Source organism: Catharus ustulatus, chromosome 6 (genome assembly GCF_009819885.2).
Source record: "Catharus ustulatus isolate bCatUst1 chromosome 6, bCatUst1.pri.v2, whole genome shotgun sequence".
Classification (NCBI taxonomy): domain Eukaryota; kingdom Metazoa; phylum Chordata; class Aves; order Passeriformes; family Turdidae; genus Catharus; species Catharus ustulatus.
The window spans coordinates 10150401-10177864 of record NC_046226.1 but is presented as its reverse complement, the minus strand read 5'-3'; the positions used below and the strand labels follow the sequence as shown (position 1 = coordinate 10177864).

The 27464-nt window shown below is 40.0% G+C and overlaps 3 protein-coding genes and 1 long non-coding RNA gene across 6 annotated transcripts in view; 2 read left to right on the top strand and 2 right to left on the bottom strand.

Moving 5' to 3' along the window:
- Positions 1-2995, bottom strand: part of PPP1R13B (protein phosphatase 1 regulatory subunit 13B) — a 71685-nt gene extending 68690 nt beyond the window's left edge. Inside the window, exon 1 of the mRNA XM_033063232.1 lies at positions 2742-2995. Coding sequence (XP_032919123.1) covers positions 2742-2750 — 9 coding nt within the window. The 5' untranslated portion in view covers positions 2751-2995. The remainder of the gene's footprint in view (positions 1-2741) is intronic.
- LOC116997967 lies at positions 2779-15764 on the top strand. Of its 2 annotated transcripts, none has more exons than XR_004418279.2 (3): positions 2779-2857; positions 5022-5091; positions 6701-15764. It is a non-coding gene; the product is annotated as an uncharacterized LOC116997967 (long non-coding RNA). The 2 variants fall into 2 exon arrangements; XR_004418278.2 differs by lacking the exon at positions 2779-2857 and adding an exon at positions 3447-3670.
- Positions 15765-15853: 89 nt separating this feature from the next.
- On the bottom strand, positions 15854-20413 carry ATP5MJ (ATP synthase membrane subunit j). The gene is made up of 4 exons (XM_033063238.2): positions 20330-20413; positions 18582-18705; positions 16936-16956; positions 15854-16050 (listed from the first exon to the last, which is right to left on the bottom strand). The coding sequence occupies exons 2-4, from the start codon at positions 18703-18705 to the stop codon at positions 16025-16027; spliced, it is 171 nt and encodes a 56-aa protein (XP_032919129.1). The 5' UTR covers positions 20330-20413; the 3' UTR covers positions 15854-16024.
- A 1875-nt stretch (positions 20414-22288) lies between these two features.
- The window catches only part of TDRD9 (tudor domain containing 9), a 63675-nt gene continuing 58499 nt past the window's right edge, over positions 22289-27464 (top strand). For both annotated transcript variants that reach the window (XM_033063630.1, XM_033063629.1), the window contains exon 1: positions 22289-22441. In XM_033063630.1, the coding sequence (XP_032919521.1) occupies positions 22290-22441 (152 nt within the window). In that variant the 5' untranslated portion in view covers position 22289. The remainder of the gene's footprint in view (positions 22442-27464) is intronic.

The window sequence follows — 27464 nt, the reverse complement described above, 5'->3', positions numbered from 1 at the left end:
CTCCTGAAGGCAATTAAAGGGTTTGTGATTGATATATCTTGTCAGCAAAGCAAAGGAAAAAAAAAACAACCCAGGTGAGAAAACTGTAGTCTAAATCATTAATTCTTCTTCAAGCCTAACTGTGTTCAGGACCAAGAATAGTTATTCTATATTTTTCAGAACCAGATTAAGCAATAAGAAAAAGGATAATGAATAAAACCCTTGTTTAAAAAAGGATGCTGAAGAACAGAGTGGGAAGTATCCCACTCACAAAAGAAACTGTAATTGATAAAAAAAACCTCTGAGAAGTAACACTGTTTCCCCATGTGAAGGGAGAAAAAAAAAATCACATCAGACACCAAAGGAGAAAAACAAGGACTCCAGATACTACTTCACTCTTAAAAATGGTTGTACAAATGCAAAAAAAAATTACCAGTGCAAAAGTGGCCCCAATCGATTACTTCAAGTCTAATAAATATGAATCTTAAGAAACCACAGAAGTTCATTAACATTTAGTTTTAATTTGTTGATGCAAAACTATGGGGATGAACTGTTGTAACAAGTAGGTAAGTCTAAAATCTCTCCTCTTGCCATTTTGTGCTTTTGTGAATTGTAGAAAAAACCCCAAAGCCCAAAATACCCACAAACAAAAACCCAACAGGTTTATGGAGGAAAAATAAGTTCCATGAATATGAAGTCAAGGAATTCTCTAAGGTAAAATGTTAGATCACTAACATTTCTATTCTCAGAATACAAAAAATTGAGTAAAAAACCTAAAACACTTGGTCCAGTTCTACAGCCACATATTCACAGATCCAGTTCTACAGCCATATGTTCACATTTTTTTGACATTCTATGTTGATGAGTCCAGTGAATGGAGTTGGGTTTTTTCATCCTTATAGTCCAGCTGGGATGAAAAACTGAAAGACTGAAGGCACTGTCACGAGTCCATTTAAATATACATATTTATTTATATATACATATTCCTGACTGACAGACTGTCCATAATAGCCTCTAAAATGTCTTTAGAAAAATAAATTATTTATTATTTTAGGACTTGGATTTAGTAAGCTCTAATCTGCAACATTACTACCCCTGTAGTAAGGTAATTTGTTTTTATTAAAATTCATCTGCCATTTAAAAATGCTTTGAAGTGTGTTTCAAAAACATAGTAAAAAGTCTGAATCTTCAACCACCTTCCAATAAACAAACAACTACCACCTTTGAACAGGCAAGAAGGTAACATGAGACACTGGCAGAAACACTCAGATAGGTAAAAAGAAACTTTCTGAGAAGTCAATCACTGCACTACCCAAGGTATGACGTTAACCTGAAACCCACACATGGGTTAGTAAAAGGAAGCAAATACATTTGTTCTGACTTAGCATGTCTTTGGCATGCTGGGTTTTCAGTAGGAATTTCATGAATGTAAAGCATAACCCAGGCTGAGATGGAAGATGAAGCTGTCACCTTGTTTTTGTTTCTACAAGCTAACATCCAATATGTTCATGGCACAAGACTGTAATTCCATCAAGTTTGTTGCTGGTTTCTAACATGCCCAGTGCACTGCAATTCTCATCAGTATCAATACAGTAATTTTGGCACCCAGCAGCTCCAAGTGCACACGATGTGAAAACGCTTGTCATAATACCTGGCTTTTAAACACTACCTGTACTCTTCAATCTGAAATTTTACACCCAGTTTGAGCTATTTATTTTCTCCTCTCAGTCACGAAACAAATTTAGAGCAATAAAATCTTGTAAAAGATGTCTTTAATGTTCTCACAGAGAATCATTCTGCTGCAGTGCTTTGGCTGCAAACACTGCAGAGGAACTGTAAATAAAAAGCTAATTTCTACTGAAATTAGAGAAAACATAGAAGATAGCTCCTTATAATGGAGTATCTCATAAAGCCACATTTGAGATCAAATAGAGTTTGAAAGAAATCAGCAAAAGGAATGTGATTGTTTATTACTCCGTCCCAGAGGATCTTGTCATAAAACGAACAGTCATCAGGAACAACTCTCTTCTGAACACTGCATCAGCCCACAGCGACAGGGGAGGGAAGCGGGGGGCAGGAAACGGACAGCGATTCTCTCACAGAAGACAACCAAGGTTGTTTGCGGGAAAATGAAAGCGTTTGTCTTCGATAAATAAGCGAGGGTTTCACAAAAGCGGTGACAGGACCCGAGGAGGGAGCCAGGCTGACACGGTGCTGCCGCCTGCGCTCGCTTGACCCCGGCAGGAGGGCCGGACCGCCTGCCCCGGGACGGTTCAGCCCTTCCCGCACCTGGGCGGCGAGGGATCGCGATTCGGGTGTAAAACCCCGGAACAAACAGGCACACCGCCCGCACACCCACTCACCCAAACACAGCGCACCCCCCCCGCCTCACGGCGGGCCTCGGCGGCCGGCAGCGATCCGGGGGCGACCCCCGCGCTCCCCGCCGGGGCGCGTGAGGCGCCGCTCCGCCACAGCCCGGGGGGACGCGGCCCCCGACCTGTCACGGGCGGAGGGGCGGGGGCAGGTCGTGCTCCCCCGCAGCCAGGGACGGCGGTGACCCGCGGCCCCACCCCCGGCGCGGAGCCCGCCGCCGTCTCCGCAGCCCCGCAGCCCTCTGTCCCGGCTAGCCCGGGGATGACGGCGGCGCCGCGCACTCCATCCGCCGCCGGCAGCCCCGCAGGAAAAGGCGAGGCGTCCCAGCGCCCGGCAGCGCGGCGCCAGGCCGGGGAGCGACGACGCGAACTCTCCCCGTTCTCACTCACCGGCATCATCTCCGCAGCCTTCTCCACGCCGGGCCCGCTGAGCTGTACCGGGCCTCTCCCGCCGCCGCCGCCTCTCTCCGCGGAGGACGCCGCGCTCGCCCTGGCGGCTGTGACAGGTGCCTCCCGCGCGCCTCGCTCCGCGCAGCGGGCGGAAGGAAGAGGCGAAGGCGGCGACGGCGGCCGGGCTCCCAACCCCCTTCCTCCTCCTCCGGAGCACGGCCGCCTCTCCCGCCTCCCTCCCCGGGCGCTTCCTGCTCTGCTCCGCTCCACCCGCGCCGCCCCGCCACGGGTTAACCCCCGCCGCCGCCTCCTTGCCGGGGCGGGGCCGCGCGGGGAGGCGCTCCGGGGCCGCACGTGACCGTGAGACCGGGCCGGGAATGCGGGACCGGGACCCGCGCCCTCCTCCCGTCCCCGCCGGGACCCTGTCGCTCCCGCAGCGCCGTGCTGAGCGTCAGGCTCGCCACGCCGGTTCTCCCCCGCCCGGCCTCCTCCTCCCGGCGCTCTGCCCCCGGGCCGGCCCCGGCGGGCGCCGCCTCCTCTGGGCGGGCTGCCCGCGGCCGATTGCCCCCGGGCCCGGGCGGTGGAGGAAGGGGCAGCGGCCCCGGGTGCTCTCTGCCCCCGGAATGCGGGGAATGCGAGGCGGCTCCGGCCGGCCCTGCCCCACCGCTGTAGCTGCTGGGCGTGCGGGGGGAGCTGCGTGGTCACACGAGGCTCGGGGGTCTCCCGTGCCCGTGAGCCGAGGTCGCTTCCCCACCGCTTGTCCTGGTGTAAGGAAACCCACCTTGGATGTGTCATGTCTAGCGACACCTTCCTTCCACCGTCCCTTCCTTGTGAAACCTGTCTGATGTACAAAACTCCGCTTAGCAGCAGGAGGGGAAGGTATTTTTGTCCTGATGTCAGACTCATGAGATCTGGTCTCGTGTTTGAAAGTAAGGTTCAGTTTCCTTCATTTTCTAGTCTCTCTAGACTTACAACAGCAAAATGAAAGTTAACAGCTTGGAAGAAGCCAAGCTCATCTAGAAGTCAAAACATCACCATATGTCAGTACTGCAACACATGCAATGTAGACAAATTTCATATTGCTGTGAGTCTTAAATCCTAATCTACAGCATACATGGACCTACCCAGTGCTCCAACTGTTCCTGAAAATGGCTGGTTTCCAGTCTTTGTTACTTTATTTGCAGAACACCATGACAGATCTCAGCTAGGAGTGGAAAAAATGTTAACTTGGCAAGTTTTTGAGGAGCTTAGATAATGTTTGTGTAAGTCTTTGAGGGTAAGTGGTAATAGCATAATAATCTTAATGTATGAGCCTGTATGGTAAGCATAACCTATTCATGAAAGATTCTGTAACAGATAATCGTGTAAATTATCTTAATATATACATGCTTAAGATTTCACTGTGTATCCTTCTCAGTGCATTTGCAGGCTCTGGTGTCAGTTTTGTGACAGGTCAAAGCCTCTGCCTCTTTTACTAAAATAGTCCTACAACGAAAATCTATTAGCATCACAAGCTAGTACCTTGCCAGTTAAATGTTATTTTGCAAGTACCATTTGGAGTGCTACTTGCTGGAAATCACACTAATATCATCCTCAGGTTCTTATAGACTGTGATTCCACCTCATACACAGAGCTTTGGAAATAGGTTAGTCTGTGATAATGTAAACCTCATAAAGAACTTCAAGATCAACTCAGCAGAGTATTTACCCTGCAACTAGGCTGACTTGAATAAAACAGGATCTAAAATGCTCATAGTCATCTATCTTAAAAAAAGTGGGGGAGTTGTTTATCTTCTTCAAATTCATATTGAACTTTAATCAACAAAATAATAGGAGTGAATAGAAATTTACTTGTCCTCTTACTACTTACAGTAATTCTAATTTTAACCAACTAGAAATTCTAAAATTCTAACACTGAGGGGTTTGGGCACCTTTTGTCATACTTGTTCTATAAAAATTAGTCTTTCTTATTAACAGGTAATGAGAAATTGCAGGCATTTTCATTGCCAGCAATTCTTAAACAATGGTCTAGAATTTTTTGGGGGGTATACTTGATAGCTGATATTTCCCTGCATTCAATGAATAATAAAAAAAAAAAAATACTGTAAATATTATCCCACTATTACTTTTTCACTGCAACAGCAGGAATGCCTACAAAATGAGAAGTGGGAGAATATGATGTAGACAATTGCTGGGGATATGCAGACACTCCTCCCCACAACTCCTCTGCTGGAATAATGGCCTGTAGTATAAAAGTTTGTCATTGTGTTGCTTTTGGCAGATGAAGGTTCAGCCAGTGCAGCAACCAGACAGACTGGATACTGAGGGCTTGGAGGAAATGTCTTCAAAAGGTAGAGTATGTACTTTATATGCAAGTCTGCTCCTACTCCTATTTCTGCTTCCCTTGAAAACATCATTTGTCTCAATTCTTCCCATCTCAACTTTTCTATAGAAATGTGTAAAGGAAAAAATTATTAGCCAATATTTACCAAGTATAATACTTAAAAGTCTACCTGCAGCATGGGAAGTTATTTAACACTTCTCCCACAGAAAAATCTTTTTGAGAACCACTCTCTTAGCAGTCAAGAGACAAAGCAGCCTTTATAAAATTTTATGATTCCAGCTTATAACCAGAAATCTGTTTACTATGAGTAGAAAAATGGTCACTTATAATATTGTAGATTTTTTTCTCCATTGCCCATGCATTTACATACCAAAGTATTGATCCAGTTTTGTAGAAATTGTGGTGCTTGGCCCACAATTGGGGCCAGTGATATCTACAACTCAGTTGCCTTTCTTGGATAACTGAGGTTGCATGAAAGCAGTCAGGATTTGGGGAATGCCTAAGAAGGTAAGGGAATTTGGTTATGGAAGCAGATAAAGCCAGAGGTACTAAACCCAAATTATTTGCTTCCAAATCCACTTCCTTTGTGAAAAGTGTTCTAATTTTGTTGATGTCTTTATAAAAGAAAGGGTTTGAGCTTGTTGGTGTAACTATTAAGACATTTATACAAATGTTCATAAAAAACTTCAGCAATTCTGTTTAACTTTACAAATTGAAACCACTGTAGCTTAACACACATTTATTCAACTTGTAATACATTAAAAACTGAAGAATTAGTGCTTATTGGTTATGGTATGCTGAGTTTTTGAGATGTGCAGAAATTATATTTACCTAGAAACTGAAATTTGATTGAAATGCGTAAACTGTCCTTTAGTGTTTTGTTAAAACATTTGGAATTTATGGGTACATAGAATGAAAATTACCAAAACATGGTGTGTATTTAACCTAGGTTTATTGGAAAAAGGGGTTTTAACTGCTGTTAATAAATTGCCAGGTCTCTTATTTGATCATTATTTTTCTTAAGACAAGCAGAGATTCCCAAAGTTACAGGTGGCAGACGAATAAAATTTTCAGGAGCACTCCTGCTGAAATTTTGAATCCTACTTATGTTTTCTAAGTAGCTTCTAGTGAGATTTTAAAATGTAGATGTTTTTAAACTTTTAAAAACTAGTACGTCTGAATCTCTCTTACTTCTTTTCTATGCATAGACAAAAGAAGGAAAATGAGTTTTCCTACCTTCTGAGATCCAAGTGTTCTCCAGTTTTGCATTCACTTGTTAGGATGCTTTTCCAGAGCATAGGAAAATGTTTTCACGCTTTGGAGGTGTCACAGGAAAATAATTTTGAATAATGTAACACTTTTTTCTTTTCATGTGGTATTATTTTAAATAACAGATACTGCTATTTATAGCCAGCGACAGTGTCAGAGGTCAAACACTTAGGGTGGGATCCATCTTATCCAACTTTACTAATGTAGGAGCTGGGTGTGTCATTTCAATCAGTCATTGAGGCTGTTTCCACAGATAAATCAGGAGGGGAGGGGAGAGAGGCAGTTCTGCAGGTAATTCATTCACATCGAGATACTCATCCGCTATCTCAATCTCTTGGTCTTTGAAGGTGCCTATCTCTGTATTGATTTAGGATGGAGCCTGGATGACTAGCTCTGATTGGGGATGGCTACAGACTTTTGGATGGCTACAGTTCAGATGGGTTCCCTCAACTGACAGAATGAAATCTCTGAAAGTGAGTACGGGTAGGAGCACTGGGGTTTTTTGCATGTATTTAAAGAAAATGATGTCTCTTTGCTAAATGAGTAAGTGGATTGCTTTATTATAGAATACAACTCTCCTTTCAAAAATTGTATTTTGCATTTGCTGTAATGCAGGAGGAACTGGCTCTGAGTAGGTAAGCAATTTAAGAAGCTGAATGACAGAAGTACTTCTGACTTGCTAGGCAGTTCATGGGGTGGCTACAGTGCAGTGTTGTGTAACAGATGATACAAACAAAAAGCCTGCATGTTTCATGGGGAGTTTCACAGCAGGAGTCTGAACTCTTTAGTGAATACAGTGTAAAGTAAGAGTGTATATGTAAAGGAAAGATATATATTAATTTGTTACTGTGGCCTTAAATAGCCTCTCATTCCAGAATCAAGCTGAAGTCCTAAGGCTGCAGCAATAAAGTGTTTGTACTGAACAATAGTCATATGCTGCCATGCTTGAATTCACATAGAGCCAAGGCATTTCAAATCCCACCAAACCTGTTCAGAGATAAATAAACTACAAATAATAACCTAAAGGAAACACTTTGATGTCTGTTTGGTATACAGTATTTAAGACACGTGAACAGGGGAAAGATACTTTTTCATCACTGCCTTATAATATTCTAAAGTAATGTATGCTGGACTAGGTGACTCATGATCTGAAGTTTCTATAGCCCAGCACTTGATGCATCATTCTGAGAAGTGTAACAACTAAAGCAGGAGTGAAGCATTATGTGTGTCTAGCACAGTGCACTTCCTGGGATTTGGGTGTCTGGTATGTCATGTGTTCCAGCCCTGCATTTGGTGGATTAGAGGTAATTTCTTTAAACAATAACAGAAATTGTATACTTAATCCAATACACATGATGCAAAAGCACGTACTTAGTGGAAAATGCTGTGGTCTCATTGGGCCTGTGTTGCTATCCACTCTCATAAAATTATTGCACTAAAAGATATTGGTTTATATTGTAGCTACAGAAGATACAGTCCTGTAAGATGACATGCCATCATCTTTATAGATGGAAAATCTTGTTCTGCTCCACTGTAATTTTTAACAATAAAATTATAACAAAAATAACAATCTATAACATTAACCATATGTACAGACGTGGAGAAAACAAAACCTTTAATGTCCTGGGAGATATTCTCTCTACTTTTAGGCTTTATAGCCATTTGGGCTCTCAGAATGTTTTTTTATAAAAATCCTCTTCCTTGAAATTTTCAGTATGTCCGTGAGTGCAAGTGTCTGAGATGAGCCAGATGATGGGTTATTAGTGGAAACATTAATTAGGGACAGTCAATCCTTCACTCCTTACTCTTTTATTTAAGTGCTACTGTGTTTTGGGTGTACCACTTGGTTAATGTGATGATGGGCCACGTTTTGAGATTGAGTCCAGCTTTTTATTTGTTACTCTAAGACTGAAATTGTTCTCACATATCTCTTCCATGACTTAGTTAAGTACTTAAGTGTTTTTTACAGTTTCTATATGAAGAAATTTCAAATACTTTCAGCTAAAAGGCTAATGCAAAATTCTGTGATACATGGTTAGTATCCCCCTCATGCTGCATAAGTTTTGGGTTGTTAGTCTTCAGCTTTTCTACTAATGACATAATTCCTTTGTTTTAGATGGCCAACTACTTATTTAATATAATAATAATATTTAATTGAAAACAATCTGCTTTCTTTTGTTTACTGCTTTATCAGATGAAGGTTTGTTTTCATATTAGAGTTGTATTACTTCAATATTCAAACCCAGTAATTCCTAATTTGAAATGTGAATCTCCTACTACAATTTGTCCTTACATGCCTTCCTTGAGGTAAATAGATCTAGTAAGAACAAACGTGAAGGGGGTATCATGTAATGAAGCTCCTGCTTCCTGCTGTTGAACCTGGTAGTGGGTGAATTTGAAGGACTGCAGCTTGGAAGTCCTCTGCTCAGTTCTGAAGTCTGGGATATACTGAAAGGTATTTTCTAGTGATTACTGACAAAGTGATGTGCAAAGGAGGCTTAGAGAGGAAAACATGCCTCTGAGCAGAAGAATGTTCATGTAGAAAAGAAGAAAAAAATTATAAATGAAATTAAATATGTATTTTAAAAACTCTTATCTGTTTATACTTAGTATTTAAGCAACTGCATTATTAAGACTACACTACTGGAAATAACATTCTTTACTTTTTTTGTGTATGTACTCATCACAGATTTTACAGATTAAAATACACAGGGTAAATCTCTGAAAATACAGTATGGAATATTAAATCTGTTAGATAAAATATCATTGCTGATATGAAACAGGTTCTGATTTAACACACATCTCTATGGAAAACATTTCTGCACTCTTTATCTCACATATATATCTATATATAGAGAGATACATATATAGATATAGTGTGTGTGTCTATATATATATGTATATATATATACACCACCTTAAATTACCATTTTTTGGCTTTTTGATTACCAAAAATTGTCAGAGCATGGCTGTCTTCTATAGAGGTGTTTACAATTTATTGTGAATCTGACTTTTTCAGTCACAAACACTATTTTAGTAGTGCATTTTAATAGAAGAGCATCTGCACTCAGGTAATCTGACCAGCACATGTAATCTAACATTTGCAATGATGATTTTTGCATGTTATGAAAATAATGGGTTTGTGCCTTATAGATGCTTAAGGTTCATGCCTTCTGTTTCTGTAAGTATTCTTATTCCACGTAAAGCAACAATGTTCTAGTCCAATGAGACAAGCTGATTCTGTCTCCAAGTGCCCTGTTTTGTAATCTTGCAGAAATACATTTCTGATTTTTTTTTTTTTACTACTGTGATCCTACAACAAGGTTTACTACAATTCTTAGCTGCATAAACAGAAGAATGTCAACAGTAGAAGCAGATGAATTGTGTAGGGCATTGATGGAACCTTATTGAAAATGATTCAGTGAAAAGCTCTAGAAATAGTGACAGTAGAAAATGTATCACTGGTATGTGTTTAGAATCTATTTTAGGTTGACTTATTCAAAGAAGATACCAAAATATGCAGCTGAACCTGAGAATATTTAGAAGGCTGGAAAGGAGTGTGTTCATCACAGAGGAGTACACCCAATAATAACCTACTTGCTGGGGGATGATTAGATGCTACTTTAAAGGTTTGTCTACTGCTTATGTCTCAAGTTCAAAACCAGTATTTCTATTCTGTAAATGGACAAGCTACAGCACAAGGTACTGGAATATTTTTTCTATTTCTTCCATTTCCTATGGGAAACATTTTTCTTCTTACCTTCTGCCTTTCTTCCTTCTACAAAGGTCAGAGTACATGTTTAACATATTAGCCTTAATTTAAAAAGAGGTGTGATAGTTAGCATTAATAAGAAGACATAATTTGAAAGCAAAGTAAAAATAATGCTTGCAAGGTTCCTTTTCTAGCTGCATTACTCCAAAAGAATTACCTAAATCAAAGTATGCTGAACAGTATTATATCTTGGTGTTTACTTAAACTAAGTCAGGTCCTTTCTTAAAATCCGTATGACTCAAAGTCTTAGCTTACTTAAAGAAATGCAGAATTCAAATTTTAGCTAATTATTTTAAAGAAGTGTCTAGAGATCCTAACTGAGACTAGAAGAATTTTCTTTTCAAGTTGTATGTGATATGTGGAATACAACATCAGCAGTATAAGGAGAGAATTTTAATGTCAGGTTTAAAAGAATTTTAAAAAGGCTGTTTCTCTGTAAATCTGCATTAAATTAAAAGGTATACCTGAAGCATCATGAGTAAGGAATCAATAGTGCTGAAAAAAAGCATAGCTTAAGATATATATATCTAAATGTACAAAATAAAAAATAGAGTTAATTATGGAAGTGGAAATGCTTTTGGTTAGACCTCCCCCAAAAGGGTATCCTGCTCTGTATTCTTGGTCCACTATCAAATGCCTGTTCATATTCTAGTCCACTTTATTAATCCCTCCTTTTTCCTCCCATAATACTCTGCTTCTTTGCAGTTTAGTTGTTGCCATTTTGCTTGTTTACATAGCATTCCATATGAAATACCTCACAACTCTTTTTACTTCATACCTAAAGAATTCCCCCTTAATTGCCAGCAATTCTTAGTATCAAAAGCATGCTAAACACAACAGGTTAAAACAAGAAATGAAAACTACAACTAAACTACCGAAAAAAAAATCTGTGTAGGCAGCAGTCACCACAGATGGGATTCATTCAGTATACAGCTCTTAGTTCTACCACCCACATAATCCCCATTATCATTTCCTACCAAACACACTTCATTAGCTCTGAAGAAATCTCTATTGTCTCTACTAGCAGATCACTGAAGGTACTGTCATGATATGGATATAAAAGTTAAAGGTCATATCAATTAAAAACCATCCCTTTACAATCCTTTAGAAGGTCATAATAATTAAGCATATTTTCATTTGATGACAACCAATAATATGATGAACCACTACCAATTTTATCCTTTATAAGTAAAAGTATTCTTCCTGCTAGTACTGAGCACTAGGATATCATCATCCAGTGGTTCTCCCTGTTCCCCATTCGTTTGTTCATTTGTCCCAATTAATTAAGTGATAGTATAAACTCAAGAAAGCGATGTGCTGTCCCAGAGGAAGGAAGCAAGGCTCTGCCTTTGCTGGAGCACAAGCTGTCATTCCTGATTTCTATACAGGGTGGAGTTCTGCATTCTTGTTATTGCTCCCACTGTTGATGCTGATGACAGTTCTTCCAGGAGAGACAGTGCTTTGATCATGTGCGTAGCTGCGGATGAGGAGGAAACTTGCATTGCCTTCTTATGAGGGACACAATGACTTAGGGAACTTGGCTGAGTAAATGGGAGGATAGAAATTCTGATTCTTCTGCCCTTTTTCTGAACACCACCCCCCCAATTGTTGTGCTATAATGCAGTTATAAAGCAGTTTTGCTGTAAATAAGATGGATCTAAATTAAAATTGTAAAAATCCCCAGCAAGTGCTTGTTTTGTTATTTTAGAGGGGGAAAACCCCATAAAATTATGCAAAATAACCACATCTGATTCACAAATAGCTGTATCAGCAGAACTAGGAGGAGCTGGTGTAAGGGTGCAAACTCCACAAGCTGGTGTAGCTGCTACAGTGCTCATATTGTTAAAACCACAACCAAAGACAGAATTTAATTAAAACATCTAAATCATCCATTCTTGTGGTGGTCAGTTCATTTTGAGTTAGGAGAGAGTAATTGTTTCCAAGTACTTTGCCTGCAGCAGTGGAGTAGACTACACAAGGCTGTCTTATTTATGAGTTTTTAATAAATTACCTGATCAGTCATGTGGCTTTATGTTCTTAAAAATATTAGCTGGTAAATGTTGCTAAAGGTCATGGAATTATAGTTTGAAGAGTTTGTTGTTCAAGCACTATCTTGTCACTTCTTGTTCTTCCATTTAATGAATTGTTAACTAACATATTTAATGTCTTGGGAAATCTCCATCTTACTATTCTTTCCTTCCCAGTAACTTCAGAGATTTCTGTGAATGAAACAATAGAGGTTTCACACATTGATTTCCTCTGTTTCAGTTCAGCCAGCTGGTGGTGATGTCACACACAACCACCTGTGTCTAACAAGCACCTGATACTGTTCCTTCCTTAAGGACTGAAAGTTCAAGACACGTGTACATACCAGCTCTGTATCGGCATTTGTACTATAAACACTGGATTGCTATCATGATTCAGATAAACAGGAGACTTGTTCAGCTGTTTTAGTTACTTTGGATCATTTCCTGCAGCTTTACTCATCCTCCCAATTAACATGAATACACATTTGGGTTTTTTCCAAGTTGGCCATTAAGAAGGTTAAGTAGGTTGGGCCTTGTGACTAATGTTTCCTTGGCTCTGACTGTATTTTGCTGCTCCCCAAGAGTATTCTATCATTTTTTATTAGCATGCTGGAGAAACTCTGAGATTCCTGATTGTAGGACAGCACTTGAAATATTCTAGAAATCCCCAAGCTCCAAAATGAGAAATCCCACTCAGCAGTAAGACCCAGCATGGAGGGGCAAATACAGAAGTACTTGTACTGTAAAAAGACATCTTGCATTAGCATTGTCATTATTAATCCAGTTTACTACTGCTGAGCTTTCATGTTCTGTATTGATTAAAAAAAAAAGGTTACCAGTGCCACAACAAAACTTAGTCAAGAGGATGCTGCACAAATTGGATGTGGTTCTTCAACCCCTAAAGATGTTTGTTGTTCCACTAACATGGTAAAGGTAGTAAACAGGTTTTGTCACTGCTGATGCCTCATGACAGGCAACAAATCAAGAATGCAGTTGCTTAACTATTTTACTACATAAAGTTTAAGTGTAATCCTGTTTTAGAAATGTCAGCAATATAAAGAGGCAGCAGCTTAAGGAAAGCAACATAATCCATCCATGTGCAGTAAGCATATCCCTCACCAGTGTTTAGTTGTGAATCATGATGAATATTACATCCATGGATTAAAGTCTTGATCTTACATAGTCATTTGCATAGCAAATGGGTTTGTTCAGGGCCTGTGTATTGACATTTTAGACACTTACCTTGAACAAGAAAATATTTTTGTTTTAAGTTAACTTTAGAAATCACCTTAGCTAAATTACTTAAAAAGAAAGGCACATATTCTAAAACAAGAGTATTCACCTCAAGGGTGGGTACTTCTTGAAATGTTTGTCTACCTAGGGCTATACTCCAGGTGCTAGTATTGCAATGAAAATTGATTACTCTTTCCACACCTCACTGCAAATACGAAATGGCTCTTACAATGCCTTAGTTTGCTTTCCTCTATAGTGTTTTACATTACTTCAGCAGGAAGGAGAAGCAGGAAGTATAGAGATAGTACTACAGGTGTTACATGTTATGGGTGTGTTGATTTCTGTTTTGGAGTCAAGCCATTGACTGAATTTCCTCCTTCTGTATGCTACTCAAGTAAAAAAACAAAACAAACCATCTATTTAAACATAAAAACCAGTCTTACTTCCCCTATCTTTTGCAGTATTTGTGTTAAGGATCACAAAGTAGTGAATATTCTGTAGCCTTCATAGAATTCCTGACAGAGAAACACCAATGAAAGAACCAGTTGCATATGGTATTGCTTCAGTAGAAATTATCATTTTTATAACCCAGACACTGCTGCCCATATTTATGTTCTTTCTCTACTAGAAAATCAAGCAAGTTAGATAAAAAGAAGTGTTAAGAGTTGAAGTTTACCTAGAAGTGCAGTTAAGTGTGCTGCAAGGGCAGGTCAGCAGCTCTTCTTGCCTTCCAGCCCAGGAGATCAGAAGAACATGCTGATGGTACCTCAGTGCCAATGGTCTGGCTATGGTGAAGCAAATCCTGCAGTGATTAATGTTTTTTTCCTGGTCTGTTTGCCTGAGCTCTGTAATTGAAAATTGCTAAAGCAGGTCATTTGAAGTATGTGTGGTATCTTAGGAACTATAACTTAGTGATCATAAATTTGCATTACAAATGCTCTTACAGCTCCTTACTTGGCATAAATTTTCAATCTGAACTGCTTATTAAATACACCACAACTCACCCATCCTGTAATTTCCATTGGCCTAATATCTGTCCATTTAAGTTCCATTTTCTTCTAGTTTTTATCCTCTATTCCCTTCTTTTGGATGCTTTTGATTTTATGTAAAGAATGTAGGAGTGAGTTCTTCCGATTTCTCACATTTTTCTGTGGTGAGGAAACAGAAGAACCCATATAAAAATTATTAAAGAAATCAGCTAAAACAAAGAAAAACTGGACAGTGGAATAAATGTCAAAAATACAGAAAAGGACAGATGTCACCTTTTCAAATGCTAAACTGTCCTTCTTTAAAAAAAAGCTTTCAGAGAAATAAAACTGGTGATTTTACTGTACTCAGAAGGTACAGCTATTAAGCGTAAATATAAATTTTGAAGAAATTAAAGACAACAGTGTTTGGAATGTCTGCCATCAGCAGGTAGGGTTATCAAGTTCCTGAGTGTTCGAATACAAAACATTTAAGCTATGGCCAGATACTGCAGTCAGGAGATTGAAAAGCAAAACTTTAATCAAGCTGAAAGATTTAAGATGTTTCAGTGAAGTAGTTAAAAAGATGTACGTAAGCATTAAGTCATTAAAATGACTTAAGCCTCTTAATCTTCTCAAAGGCAGATTAGGCTAAATTTAAACAAAACATGACATGAAGTCTAGTTTTGGTTTTACACACTATGTATCCTTGGCATAGAATTTAGTATGCATAGTTCTGAACACCGATTTCCATAAGATAGCATATGTTCCTACAGTCTCCAAAATACACTTGCTATGGAGTTCTAACAGCTATCTGCAAAAGCCACTAATGACCCATCCTAATAGTACGACTTCTACACTTCCAGGAAAAAGGAAAACTCTTTGAAGCCAGTGAAATGTTTGTGCTTATACCAACTGCTGCTAGTGCGCGATTTCATTATTCTCCTTAAATGCTGACGTTTCTGTAAGCTCCGATGGCAAATGAACATCCATGTAATGTCAATTTTGTTTTACAATATGGACATGTTATTCCTTTGCAAAACTTGTGACTAAAGGAAAAGACTTTCAGAATAATTCCTTAGCTCTACTGAATATGGAGGATGAAAAAATATAGTTGCAAATAGCGCACTTTTAATAAATATCTGTGGACATTTTGCATTAAGTTTTCACAACAATGTAAGTTTTGCTTTTAAGTCTTGCAGAACTAAGAACTCTTTAAAAAATGTAAGGTTTAAAATAGAATTTTTGGTACCCTTGATTACAGCACACAAGTTGACAAAAAGCTGGGGATTAAGTCCTCTTACTTGGCATCCTTTTAAACGATATTTTTAAAGTAAATAGCCAAAAAGCTATTTTTAGGGGGGATAGAAGGAATATAATTCCATTAGCAAGTTTAGTTATAAAGATTTTGTCCCTTTTAAAGTACTGTTGAAAAGTTTAACATGGTACTTAAAACTGTAGAAGCTTATTCTAAAAATTAGGTTAGCACTGCAGTCCAGCATATATTGTCCAACACCTTTAATTACTTTTTGCTTGATGGATTTATTCTTTTTCCAATTACAGCAGATGGATCAGATACAGTTCTAGCATTCATTTCCCTATGGTTGCGACTCGCTTCATTTGCGGCAAAGATGATGAACCACCAATTTCATATTCCAAGAAGAGAAGAGATCTTTAATGATGGCCAGAACCAGAGGACTCTGAAACAAAGACACATTTTAGGCTGTTCAAACAAAGCAAATCAATTCAGGAATGTAGTACAGGTCCTAGAACTGACATCTGTACTTACATCTGAGCACAAGATTTGGCTATTCATATGAAACAATACCCTCAGAATGTGTACATAAGTAAATTCAGCAAATATTAAAAATTCCCTTTTGCAAGTTTTAAAGCCCTATTACAGTCAAACACCCATTCTTCCTTGGTTTTGTTATGGTTCTTCCTGAACTGAAGTTTATTTAACTATTATTCTAAGTCTATAACAGGCAGTCTCAGTCTATGATAGGCAATATTTTCTCTAATTGCACATTTCGAAACGTAAATAGTGTTTGCATGTACAAATTCAACTGGAAGCAAATGGATTCTCTCTCATGGTGCAGAAAGTGAACTGAGATACAGCAGGTCATAAAAACATAAATACCAGTGTGACGTCAGAAGAAACTGTCCATAAATACCTGAACACCACTTTGTAAAGATACAGAAATACAAATTCAAAACAAAAGTTTATACTTTCTAGTTTCTTGACAGCTAAAATAGCAGGTACTCTTGAAATCATTCTGATTTAAGTAATTCCATTAAGTGGTTGTTAGTATTATTTGAAAAAATGCTTCTCCTACAGAGTCAGGTATAAAATTTCCGTTTTACTCCTAAAACCTACACAAAAGATTATTTATCTGCAGATCCACAGATGTTTCTAGTTTATAAAATTATTAATACAACCAAAATTACTTATTTTGAATTAGTCTTAAAACATTTGCTAAATCTGTAACTTAAGTGCCAAATTCATCTCATGTGAAATACTCCTAACTGATTTTTACTATACTTATTTTAAAATTACATCAAGGTATTAGATATCTAATACTTACTATTTCCTGATGATTTTTTGCCTGGGGAAAAAAAAAAAAAACCGCTGAACAATGACAGTTCAAAATATATTTCCTATTTAGTTTTTACAGATAAATTTTAATTAGCTTATCATTGCCTTAAATGTTAAAAGTGTACAACATGTACTTCCCATGGTACATTTCTGTAAACTTTATATAAATTTTTAAAAGTTGCTTGTTTTTAATTAACCAAGAATCCATGTATTTAGAAATTATAGTCATCAAGATTTCTACTGTAATTCAAGATAAACTTTCATGGGATGTTACTATTTTACTTAATATATGGATATACACACAGAAGATATGGATGTAAACTGAAGTGAAATGTTTGCTTTTACATTTTCCTTTGTATTTTACATTCCCATTTTAATTGTTGTCCTAAAATACTGGGTCACAGTGATGAAGAAAAAAAAAATTTTTCATAAGGAAGACAGTTATAAGAGATTGTACAATCTCAATCCTTGGAAATCCTCACTTAAATTATGAATAAGGTAATAAGCAACCTGATCTGTGATCTAACTGCTCCAAGCACTGGTTTGGACCAGGTGAGCTCAAGAAGTCCCTTCCAATCTGATTTATGCTACAACATACTCTTCTATAATTCCATGTAGTATTTGCAAAATTATTCCTTTAAGCGCAGAAAGGGCTACAGCTATTAAAAACTATTTCCCTTTCAAATAAAGCTTAGCATACAGTTGCCATTTATCCAGGTTTTTTGGCCCTCGAAACTTGACACCAGGTCATCTAAGTCGTGAATTAATGTAGCATGACATGAAGATAAGTTTGAAACAGTCTGCCCATTTTGAACTCTCCTTGAAATAAAAGGTTAAAGCAAAAGTTAAACTTTTTTTTTCTTCCTGTCTACCTCCACTACTCATATTTACTTATTAGTCATTAAGTACTCATTAAGACCAACTACTTATATTTACCTGAACTTTTAAGTGCAGTGTATCAGTTTTGGAATGCTACACATTATTTGGACAAAGCTAGAGGAATACTGAGGTAATACCTCTCAGCTGTTCCCACAGCAAGGGGTTCCTTTCTCTGTGAACTTTGTCTACAACTTACAACACTTCATTGTTCACAACAGCCAGTAAAAGCTTTGACTTGGGATTTATTGAGCCTAAACTGACAAACAGGACCTTGAAGATACCATAATCTCTTGTACCCTTCTGCTTTAAGGGACCAGACCCATTCACATTTATTAGATATTCTGTTTCTTTCTTGGACAAAGTCATCCAGTGTCACCAAGTAACATGCATTCTCATGTTCAGTGATGTAGCTCTAATTTTGAGGTGCCATCAACCCAAAATATAGTTTCACAAGTTCATGTGAGAAAACCTTTTAAAAACTGTTTTCAAAATCTCGAGCGAGTAAGTTTAGAGCTACATTTTAAAAACCAATTCCTACATTACCTGATCTTCATAACATAAGCACAGTTACACTGACATTTGAGTATTTTTGTTAGTGGAACCTTCTACAATCAGCATTTAAAACATCTAAATTTTTATAGCAAAGACCTGGCCCTAAGGAAGAATGTTAATTTCTTATTTGCTGGCTATCTCAAATGACTGATTCCTGTTGTGGGTATTCTCTTCTATAAAAAAAGACTACAACGTGTGACTTACGGCCAAATGAAAGCTTGTAGTAGGCATAACTCGTTAATGCTACACCAACCCATATTTCTTGATACACCGTAGAGAAGTAGAATTTCATGGGTCTCATTGCCTTTGGAATCATGGTCTGCACCATCTGAAACGTATAAGAAGTGTTGTCACTTTAACTTTTGCAGCTGTATTCTTACTTGCTGGATTTTTAACATACATAGAGATATACACACATATTCATCTATCTTCATGTATACACACACACACTCCTGATCCATATCAGCAGCAGTTTACAGGTTAAAAAAATCCCCAAGCATGCAAAAGTACTTCTTCCAAAGTAATGAAAATTCAGAGTTAAGGTTACAATTGATGGACTAACACAAAAAAAAAATTACAGTTGATGAAAGGGTTCAAAGATGAGTCAACAGAACATTTAGAGCAGCAATAGCTAGACTTCTCTCTGCCTATTAGTGACAGCTTTTTCCTAATGTTTCCAGATTCCCTCAGGAGGAGGTCTCATCCAGACAAACCAGAGATGCTCCTTCCTTGCACTACAGATTTAGCTTCCCTCCCTCACAGCTGTCTCTTCCAGCATGGTGATTTCTACTCAAAATAGCAACATAAATGATGTTAAGCTAATGAGTTCATACTTTATCATTACTATTTGACTTTCAAGATATGCCCCAAGAGCAAGAAGCCTGTCAGTGTTGGCAGTTTTCTCCTTTCCATGCAGCTTTGTAAGACAAAGAGAAAACTGCAGGAGGTTTAAAAATAAAGCTTATCCTAACTCCCATAAATGTTAGTTCACATTTGCACCACACTGCACTGAGATGCCCCATGTTCTACTGTCTTATGCACAGCAGTTCACCCAACAGTCACTATTCACATTTATTACAACCCCGTAACATCAGCTATACCCAGCACATATAAACACACATAAACAACATATACATGAACAGCATATGGTAAATCAGAGACCCAGGAACGAAAAGCAGAGTTAAACTTCACTGAGGTACCTTATCTGCTCACTTATCTGCTGTTACTAAATGTAAAGCATCCTCTGGCAAACCTCTAAAAGGAGAAGGTGTAAGGGCAGCCAGTGTCAAAACAACTGGAAAATTCTAGGTGTTTCTTAAAGAATTAAAGCAACCTTGAGGCAATTCGTATATAATTAGACAAACCCACATTTACATTTGTTTATGGACAGCTATTTCAACCATTTATTATTGCGGCAAAAGTTCCTGAAACACCTTTGTGCTTTCACCAGCTCTATCAACGACACGGCACTAAGGACACTGCTCACCGAAATTTCCAGTGTTTGTAGTTTAACATGAACAGGTATTCTGCTAAAGCAGAATATGAAGACATACTAACAAACGGGAAGACTGAACAGAACAGGAAAGAAAGATTTCCCCACGCTACAGAAGACAGGGAATAAGCTGTTTCCACTTAGCACCATGCCAAACCCCGGCAGACCTTTCCCCAGGCCCTGCGCGGGCGCTACATCGTTCTGAGTATTTTTTTTTTTCCCTGAAATCTACCCAGAACAACGCTGTATTTGCTGCCTCCTTGACCTCCCCGGCACAACCCGGCCCGAGGCCCGACCCGCTGCACGGCGGTGCCGAGTAACGGCAAAGCTCCAGCGCCGCGGGCCGCGCTCCCTTTCGCCCTTCTTCCTTTCCCAGGCTGAACCAGCGCTGCCCCCACCCGAGACACCCCCGAGCGGTGCCCGCCAGGAGCCAGCCGGGGCTCGGCGGGCCCGGACCCACCGTGGCGGGCGAGCGGCGAAGGTCACACTGGGAACGGGCACAGCACGGCTCCGGGCGGCCGCGGGGCGCGCCGGGAAGGGACGCGCGGCGGGCGGGCACAGCAACGCCCCCTATGGCCGCGGAGGACCAGAGCACGCTCGCACCGCGGGGTGCCCGCTCCGCTTCCCTCGGAACCACGGAACGGGTCAGGCGGGAAGGGACGGCAGTGAGGCTCCTGGAACAACCTCCCTGCTCAGGCAGGGTTATCCCAGAGCACGTGCCACAGGACTGCGTCCAGACAGTTCTTTAATATCTCCACTGAGGGAGACTCCATACCGGGCAACCTGTTCCAGTGCATGCTCACTGCACAGTGAAGTTCTTCCTCATGACCAGGTGCAGCTTCCTGTGCATCAGTTTCTGCCCGCTGTCTCTTGGTCTATTGCTCGGCACCACCGAGTAGAGCCTGGCTCCATCCTCCTGCCACCCTCCCTTCAGATATTTACACACACTGATGAGGTCCCCTCTCAGTCATCTCCTCTCCAGGCTGGACAGGCCCAGCTCCCTCAGCCTTTCCTCAGAAGAGAGATACTCCAGTCCCTCAATTATTCTCTGTTGTCCTCCACTGGACCTGCGCCAGGAGCTCTTTTGTACTGTGGAGCACAGAACTGGACACAAAACTGCACATTCACCTCCCCTGGGCTGAGCAGAGGGGCAGGATCACCTCCCTCCATCTGCTGGCAGTGCTTTTCCAATGCAGATCTTCACCTCAGTCCTGCTTCCCAAGAGCAAGCGCAGCGGGTGTCCCCGCCGGGACAATGCCAGGAAGGGCCTGTCTCAGCCTGTGCAGCGTGTCCCTCAGGGAACAGCTTGTCCTGGACCGGTGGGAAGCACCCGCTGGGCCGTGTTTGAGAGGTCTGAAGCAGCTCCGTGCTTCGCAGGCCGCTTCCTCCAGGTGTGGGAAGGACAGGGTGACTGGAATTCCAGAGCTGTGCTCGCCCATTGTTTTGGGGGTGAGGGGGGCACCAGGCCTCCCGCTCTGTGAAAGGAAAGCAGAGCTCACACCTTTGTTGTGTGTGTTAAAAGGCTTCTGTGGGATCACAGACTGCAATTACTTTCCTACTGAGTCATTTACATAATCTGCAGGTGTATAGATTTGCGACATATGAGCTTTGTCACACAGGGCAGACAAGACTTTGGATCTTACAGGGGTGGTTTTTGCATTAAATATAGGAATATAACTTACGTTGAAATGCTGCGTGTATGTCATCACTTTCATTTAAAACTTAAAAAACCTCTTGAAATTCTAGTGAGGAAAATCTCCTTCTTTCTTTAATTTAGAATTTTGAAGCTGATATGTTTGTTAGGCAACCGGAGGCTGTGGTATCCTTATCTCTCTACATATACCCCGATTTGTGTTTATCTATCTGAGAAGAACAGTTCTAAAGCAGCCAAATGCCTGCACTGGATCAGGCACTCATTGTGGAGATGATAAATCATATTAGAGAAAATAGTATTTATCTGATTTAACAAATTACACACAGATGTTTGGAGTTATTTCTGAAGACAGGATGACAGGGAAGTTCAAGTGACACGTTTATCTTAGTTCCTATTCTTCCTTTGAAATTTATCCAGTAGGAATGACTGACCTTAGTGCTCGACCCTCCTGTATACTCCTGGTCTGCATCTGTATGTCCTGCCTTTATTTAATAAATGTTGGGGGTCGGTTTAGAGGAACCCAGCCCTCAGCTCCGGGGGAATTGTCCGGGCGCAGGGGGCAGGTCCCAGGCGGGCGCGCTCCCGGCAGGGGCGGGGCCGCGCGGCGGGCGGGAAGGTGCGCACGTGCCGGGGAGGGCGGCGGCGTGGGGCCGCGTGCTGGGGCCCGGCCGGTGCCATCCGTCTCCATCCTCTTCCATCCGGTGCCATCCTCCTCCATCCGGTGCCATCCGCCTCCATCCTCCTCCATCCGGTGCCATCCGCCGCCATGCCGCGGAAACTCGCCGAGGAGCAGAGCCGACACTGGTTCACCATCGGCGGGGCCGTCACCGCCGTCGAGCTCCTGGGCGAGGAGGCGCAGGTTCGCCGCCCTGGCGCTTCCCCCCGGCCCCCCGCACAGGAACCACCGACGGCTGCGGGGTGAGTGCGGGGCGCTGGGCCGCTGCTCTCGATGGCCTCCTTCTCTCCTTTCTACTGTGTGCCCCTGGCCCTGGGTGTGCTGGGCATTCCCCAGAGTCTGGGAAGCCTCCTCTGGCTCCACTGCTCTGGTGGGCCCAGAGTGTGCAGGTGTTGAATTCCAGCCTAACACCCCCGGTAGCAATTGTGGCTGATGCGTTCTTGTGTGTTTATTACTTAATGTTATTTTTTTATTAATTTCTTAGGTCTCTTGTCTCTGTCATCAGTAGATGTGTTGCACGTATACTTTGCTTTCTCTGAAGTGCATTAGCAGTGGTGTGCAGCTGTATCTAATCCTGTTGAAAAACTGTAGAACTGTACTAGAAAAGACTCGATTTATTCTGGTTCAGGTGCATTAACTTAAAATTTTACCAGTGGCAAGTGGTAAATAAGATTCACGAATTCATCGGCCTTAAATAAGCATTTAAGTTACCAGAGCAAAGCAAGTCAGAGGTATATTGGCATATTGTTCCTTATGCCTTATACTCACATGGCAGAGTTTATAGGCAATGAGAAGTGTGTGTGTTTGCATAGTAGCCATGTACATTTGATTTTCACTGGAGTCTGGATATTGAAATCCAAAAAAAATACTTTCCCCTGGATGCTGCCTGGACTGTGGCAATGCATACTAATCTTGGTATTTAGACAAGATGTGGTAGTGTATCCATGGTTGCCATAGAAAAGTGTTTTCTGTGTACCTCCGTAGTACTTTCCAAGATGAACTGGGTGTGCATTCCAGAGTGAGTGTTTTGGGTTTTATTTTTTCCTGTGTGATGCACAGCAATAGAGGTTGCTGTATTTCAGGAAGGTATATTTCTATTAAAAAGTGTGCATTGGCATCTGAGAAAGAAAGAACTTTTTGTGTAACATCTTGCTGTTAGGTAGTCTGATATTTCAGTATCAGTATAAGTGAGTATCAGAGAGTGTCAGTATCAGTGTTTCTGTCTTTGCTGCAGGTGAAGGACAGAACTGGCATCTCAAAATATCTATTCCTTTTTTTGTCTTTCATTGTAAAGGTGCTGCCATTACCAAGCTCTGAATCACTGACCAAGAGCTACTGGGCGTTGCAAGTAGTTAAAATTTTCCAGAAGTGACCAGACAAAATTTTACATTTAATATAAGTTATTTTTGTGAATATAATGCCTGAACCCAGTATGAACAAGATATTTGTGACTTCCTGGTCTTTACGTAGGTGATAGTAACATTTTTTGTAGTATTTATGAAGTGTTTGACAAGAGATTCTTGAACCCAGCTCAGTACTAAGCCATGAGATCTATTTTGTGCATTTCCTGTACAGAGGAGGAATAAGAAATATTCATCAAGCCTTGTGTGTATCTAGGCAGAGGCAAATCTTTATTTTTGGTTGGACAGAAAGCTCTTTCCACTCACAAGTCTTACCAGACAACCTAATTGTGAGTTTGACAGCTGTGTTAGTAGGGAATAAATATTTTCACAGGTTTGGTTTTAAATTTTTTTTCCCCATGTCTGAGGGGGCAGAGGTGATATGCTTCCTAAATTACCATTTGTGTAAGTATGGCCAGAATTTCTTAGTGATAGCTATAGAACCTTTGAGCATAGATGGCAGGTGCATGTCTGTCCTTCCACAAAATGGAACGAATCTCTGTGTTTGCTTAGGTTTGCTTTGTTTCCTTCGTACTTCTGTTTCACAGCTCTGGGAATGTGCTTATGTTTGGAGGGTTCTTGCAAAACTTGAAGTCTCTATAGAAGGTTTAGATTCAAATGGACGGATGGAAAGGAAATGCTTGTATTTTATTCACTGACCTCTTAAGAAAGAGTTTGAGGATGTGAAAACAAAAGAATTTCTCCTTATTCGTTGAGGCTACCTGTAGCATAATTGTCTGTTTCCTTCAAAATTCTTTATCTTGGGAAAGTCAAAACAAAAGTTAAAACAAAAGTTATTCAGATTTTTTAAATACTTATTTATGTTTATTTGAAGTTGAATATACAATTACTGATGGAGACTTGTCTACCTACCACTTTTATCTAAATTTTTATGTAAGAATGTGTGCATTTAATACCAAATTGGTAGTAACATGTGTGTTACTGCACACGAGTGTGTATAGCAAGTAATACTTTACGAAAATGTTACTGAGATTGCTTAATGGTATTTAAAAACCTCATGTCTCCCTTGAAAAGAGATGTGGAATGTGTTTGCTTCATTTACCGATGATGCCTCATTTTCCAAGGCTTTTAAGATTCTTTTCCTTCCTGAGCTACCTCTAGTGTAGCAGTATTAGTAATTGAGGTTGTTGGGGAAAGGTAGTAGAAATAGAAACTGCATAAAACATGGCTGAATTTCTGTCCTTAAACAGCTCATTGATTAGCTTTTTAATTCCTCTTACTACATTTAACTGAAAGAGAAGAAATTTGGACCTCTAAGTCCTTTCTTGTTATCAACACAATCGTGTTCACATTAAGACAGTTAAAGGCTCAAGTGTATAAAAGGTGATTATTCTCTTTTATTTTCTGCATTTCATAGGTGTACCTTTCGCCAAGTTAGCACCTTTTTCAAGGTGACTTATTGACTGGAAACATTGCATGCTGCTTTCTTTGCTCGGTACTTGTGCAGGTGGGAGACACAACTGTCCTTGGGAATCACTGCCACTCACCTTTCTGTCACCGGAGTGGTTTGTGTTGGCTGCCTTCCTGCTGCAGAAATATCTGCTGGCTCAGGGTAAGGGACAATGGAGTTTTAGAGCACCTCATGCCAATTGTGTAGGGTATAAATAAAAAATACTTAAAGAAGGAGTTGTGTAGTTCTTGGACAGTGATCTCCCACAGGGCAGTGGTGACTGGCCTTCCAGCAATCTTAGTCCTGTCTGAGAAAGATGAATTATAAGGGTAAGCAGAATTCTAGAAAATGGCTTGTCTCAACTGGTGAGCTGAAGAACAGATTTTCTTGGCAGCATATTGCGGTAAACCTAACAGATTTCTTTAAAATATGTTTAACATTTTTAGTTCTACTTCTTACTCTTACACCATTGCTTTTTCTATGCTTTTCTCTGCTTTTTAACTAGAAAGAGCATATAGCAGTTTAGTCCGGAGGAACTGCTTGTACTCCACAAAGTTAGCCCACATTTCAGTATTTGAAAAAATAGCCAAAGTGAGGCCTTAGAGGATGGCATTTTCTCAGCCTTTGGATTTTCTTTTCCTGTGCCTTCTACAGTTCTCCTTTGCTTTCTCCTCGTCCTCTCCCCCCAGATGGGGACACTAGAGCTGGATGCAGTAGTCTAAATAAAACATGCATATAAAAGCAGGTGAGCCTTTTTGTGCATTTCCCCGGCATTGCATAGGGATTTAACACTGAATTGGCTGTGAAACCTACCTGTATTTTTAAACTTGTGCAGCAGCTGTCTTTTAGAATATGGTGTAGTTGGTGGTCCCTGTTTCTGAACTTGGAAAAATGCATTTGCTCATGTCAAAATGAAATTGAAATGAAGTTTATGAGGCGTGGGTAAATGGTATCTGGGGTTATCTTTTTGCTTTTGTTTGTTTGTTTTCCGTAGCCATTTTTGGTGACTGTTAAGGTAAGTGGATCTTCCATGTTACTGGCCTTCCATTTTCAATAAACAAATATTTGGAAGCTGCATTTTTAAAGTTTTTTAAACTTATTTTTCAAATAGAAAGCTGTGAGGATACCATTTTAAGACATAAACTTACATGAATTGCCATTGTGGGAATCTTGCACATTTGAACACTTCAAAACTATCTGAAACCAGCATTATGGATATTAATTCTCCATATTCTATGGATAGTAATATTAATCTTGCCAATGCCTTTTAAATACTCAGTATCTGTTACTCTCCTTCCTGTAAGAAAGGCACTTGACATTTAACACTTGAGAGAGTTTTATCACTGTGGAAAAAACTTTAACTCCCTTGCTGCCCTCATGGAGGGATTAGATTAGAACTCCAGGAGAAGAATCTCCTTGTGCTGCATCAGTAGAACAGAGTAAGTTTAGAACAGTGTTTTTGTTATTAATCCACAAACTGATAACTTGACAAGAAGAGGGCAAAGAGTTTATAGCAGCTCCGATTGCAGATAGCAGAAGTATTGTGAAATTTTGTGTATTTAGTTTATGGGAGGTGGAAGGGTTAATTACTTCCAGTATTGAGCTGCAGCTTTTATTATTTTAAACCTGTTAGAAAATTTTTGCTATAGTCGTCCAATGCTTTGTCCTTTAGGTGGATGTAGGAGTTCTCATTTTTTATCTTCTGCGTGTCTTACGTTTTACTTTTGCACAGGAAATGTTCTCTATATCATAAGCTTTTCAAAGGCTTTTAAAAAGAATTTTTAAAAAGATTTAAAGGTGCTAAGTAAACGATTGTGCCATTTGTTCATCCTGTTTATGTTGCATTATTAGTAAATTTTTTCTAGAATGGGAAATACAGCTGTGGAGCATAAGATGCCTTGAAGTTGTGTTACAATGAAACACAATTGAACGAAAATGAAATCTGAATGTCTTCTTCTGCATGTTTAATACCAGAGGAAGCAGTTTTGTTTATGAAGTAGTGTATTCTGTGTGTTGGGCTATGTGAGTCTTGCCCATTTTTTCTGATCTGGCAGACAGATCAAAAGGAAACAAAAACAAGAAGAGGTTATATAAAACATGTAAAAACTTGTTACAGTGATGGGAACAGGAGCACAATTGGAAATGTAACCAGCTGAGTTCTGGCATATGTTTTCATTGATTTTCTGCTCTAATTGCCTGCTATGTATGTGATTAATCTTGTAAAACTTTATGAACCCACAGTGATAGATCATGGCGGCTGAGAAATATTAAATTTTGTTATGTGTAAATTTAGAATGAACACCTTGTGTGTTGGAAAACATCTGTTGACTCCTTGGCTATTGTAGAGAAGTACCACCTGATTTGATCAAAATGTTAAAGGCTTAGTGCAGAATTTGGGTTTCAGAACAGCTTTCTGTAAGTCAAATGAAAAATGGCTATTTAAAATTAAATAAT

Bases quoted from the DNA above. Each gene is read 5' to 3' on its own strand.
- ATP5MJ (XM_033063238.2), bottom strand. From the start codon at position 18,705: ATGGTGCAGACCATGATTCCAAAGGCAATGAGACCCATGAAATTCTAC. The intron at 16,957-18,581 runs GTAAGTCACACG...TTTTTTCCCCAG, and splicing joins CTACAAGCTTTCATTTGGCC to GCAAAAAATCATCAGGAAAT. The intron at 16,051-16,935 runs GTAAGTATTAGA...TCTTTGTTTCAG, and splicing joins CAAAAAATCATCAGGAAATA to AGTCCTCTGGTTCTGGCCAT.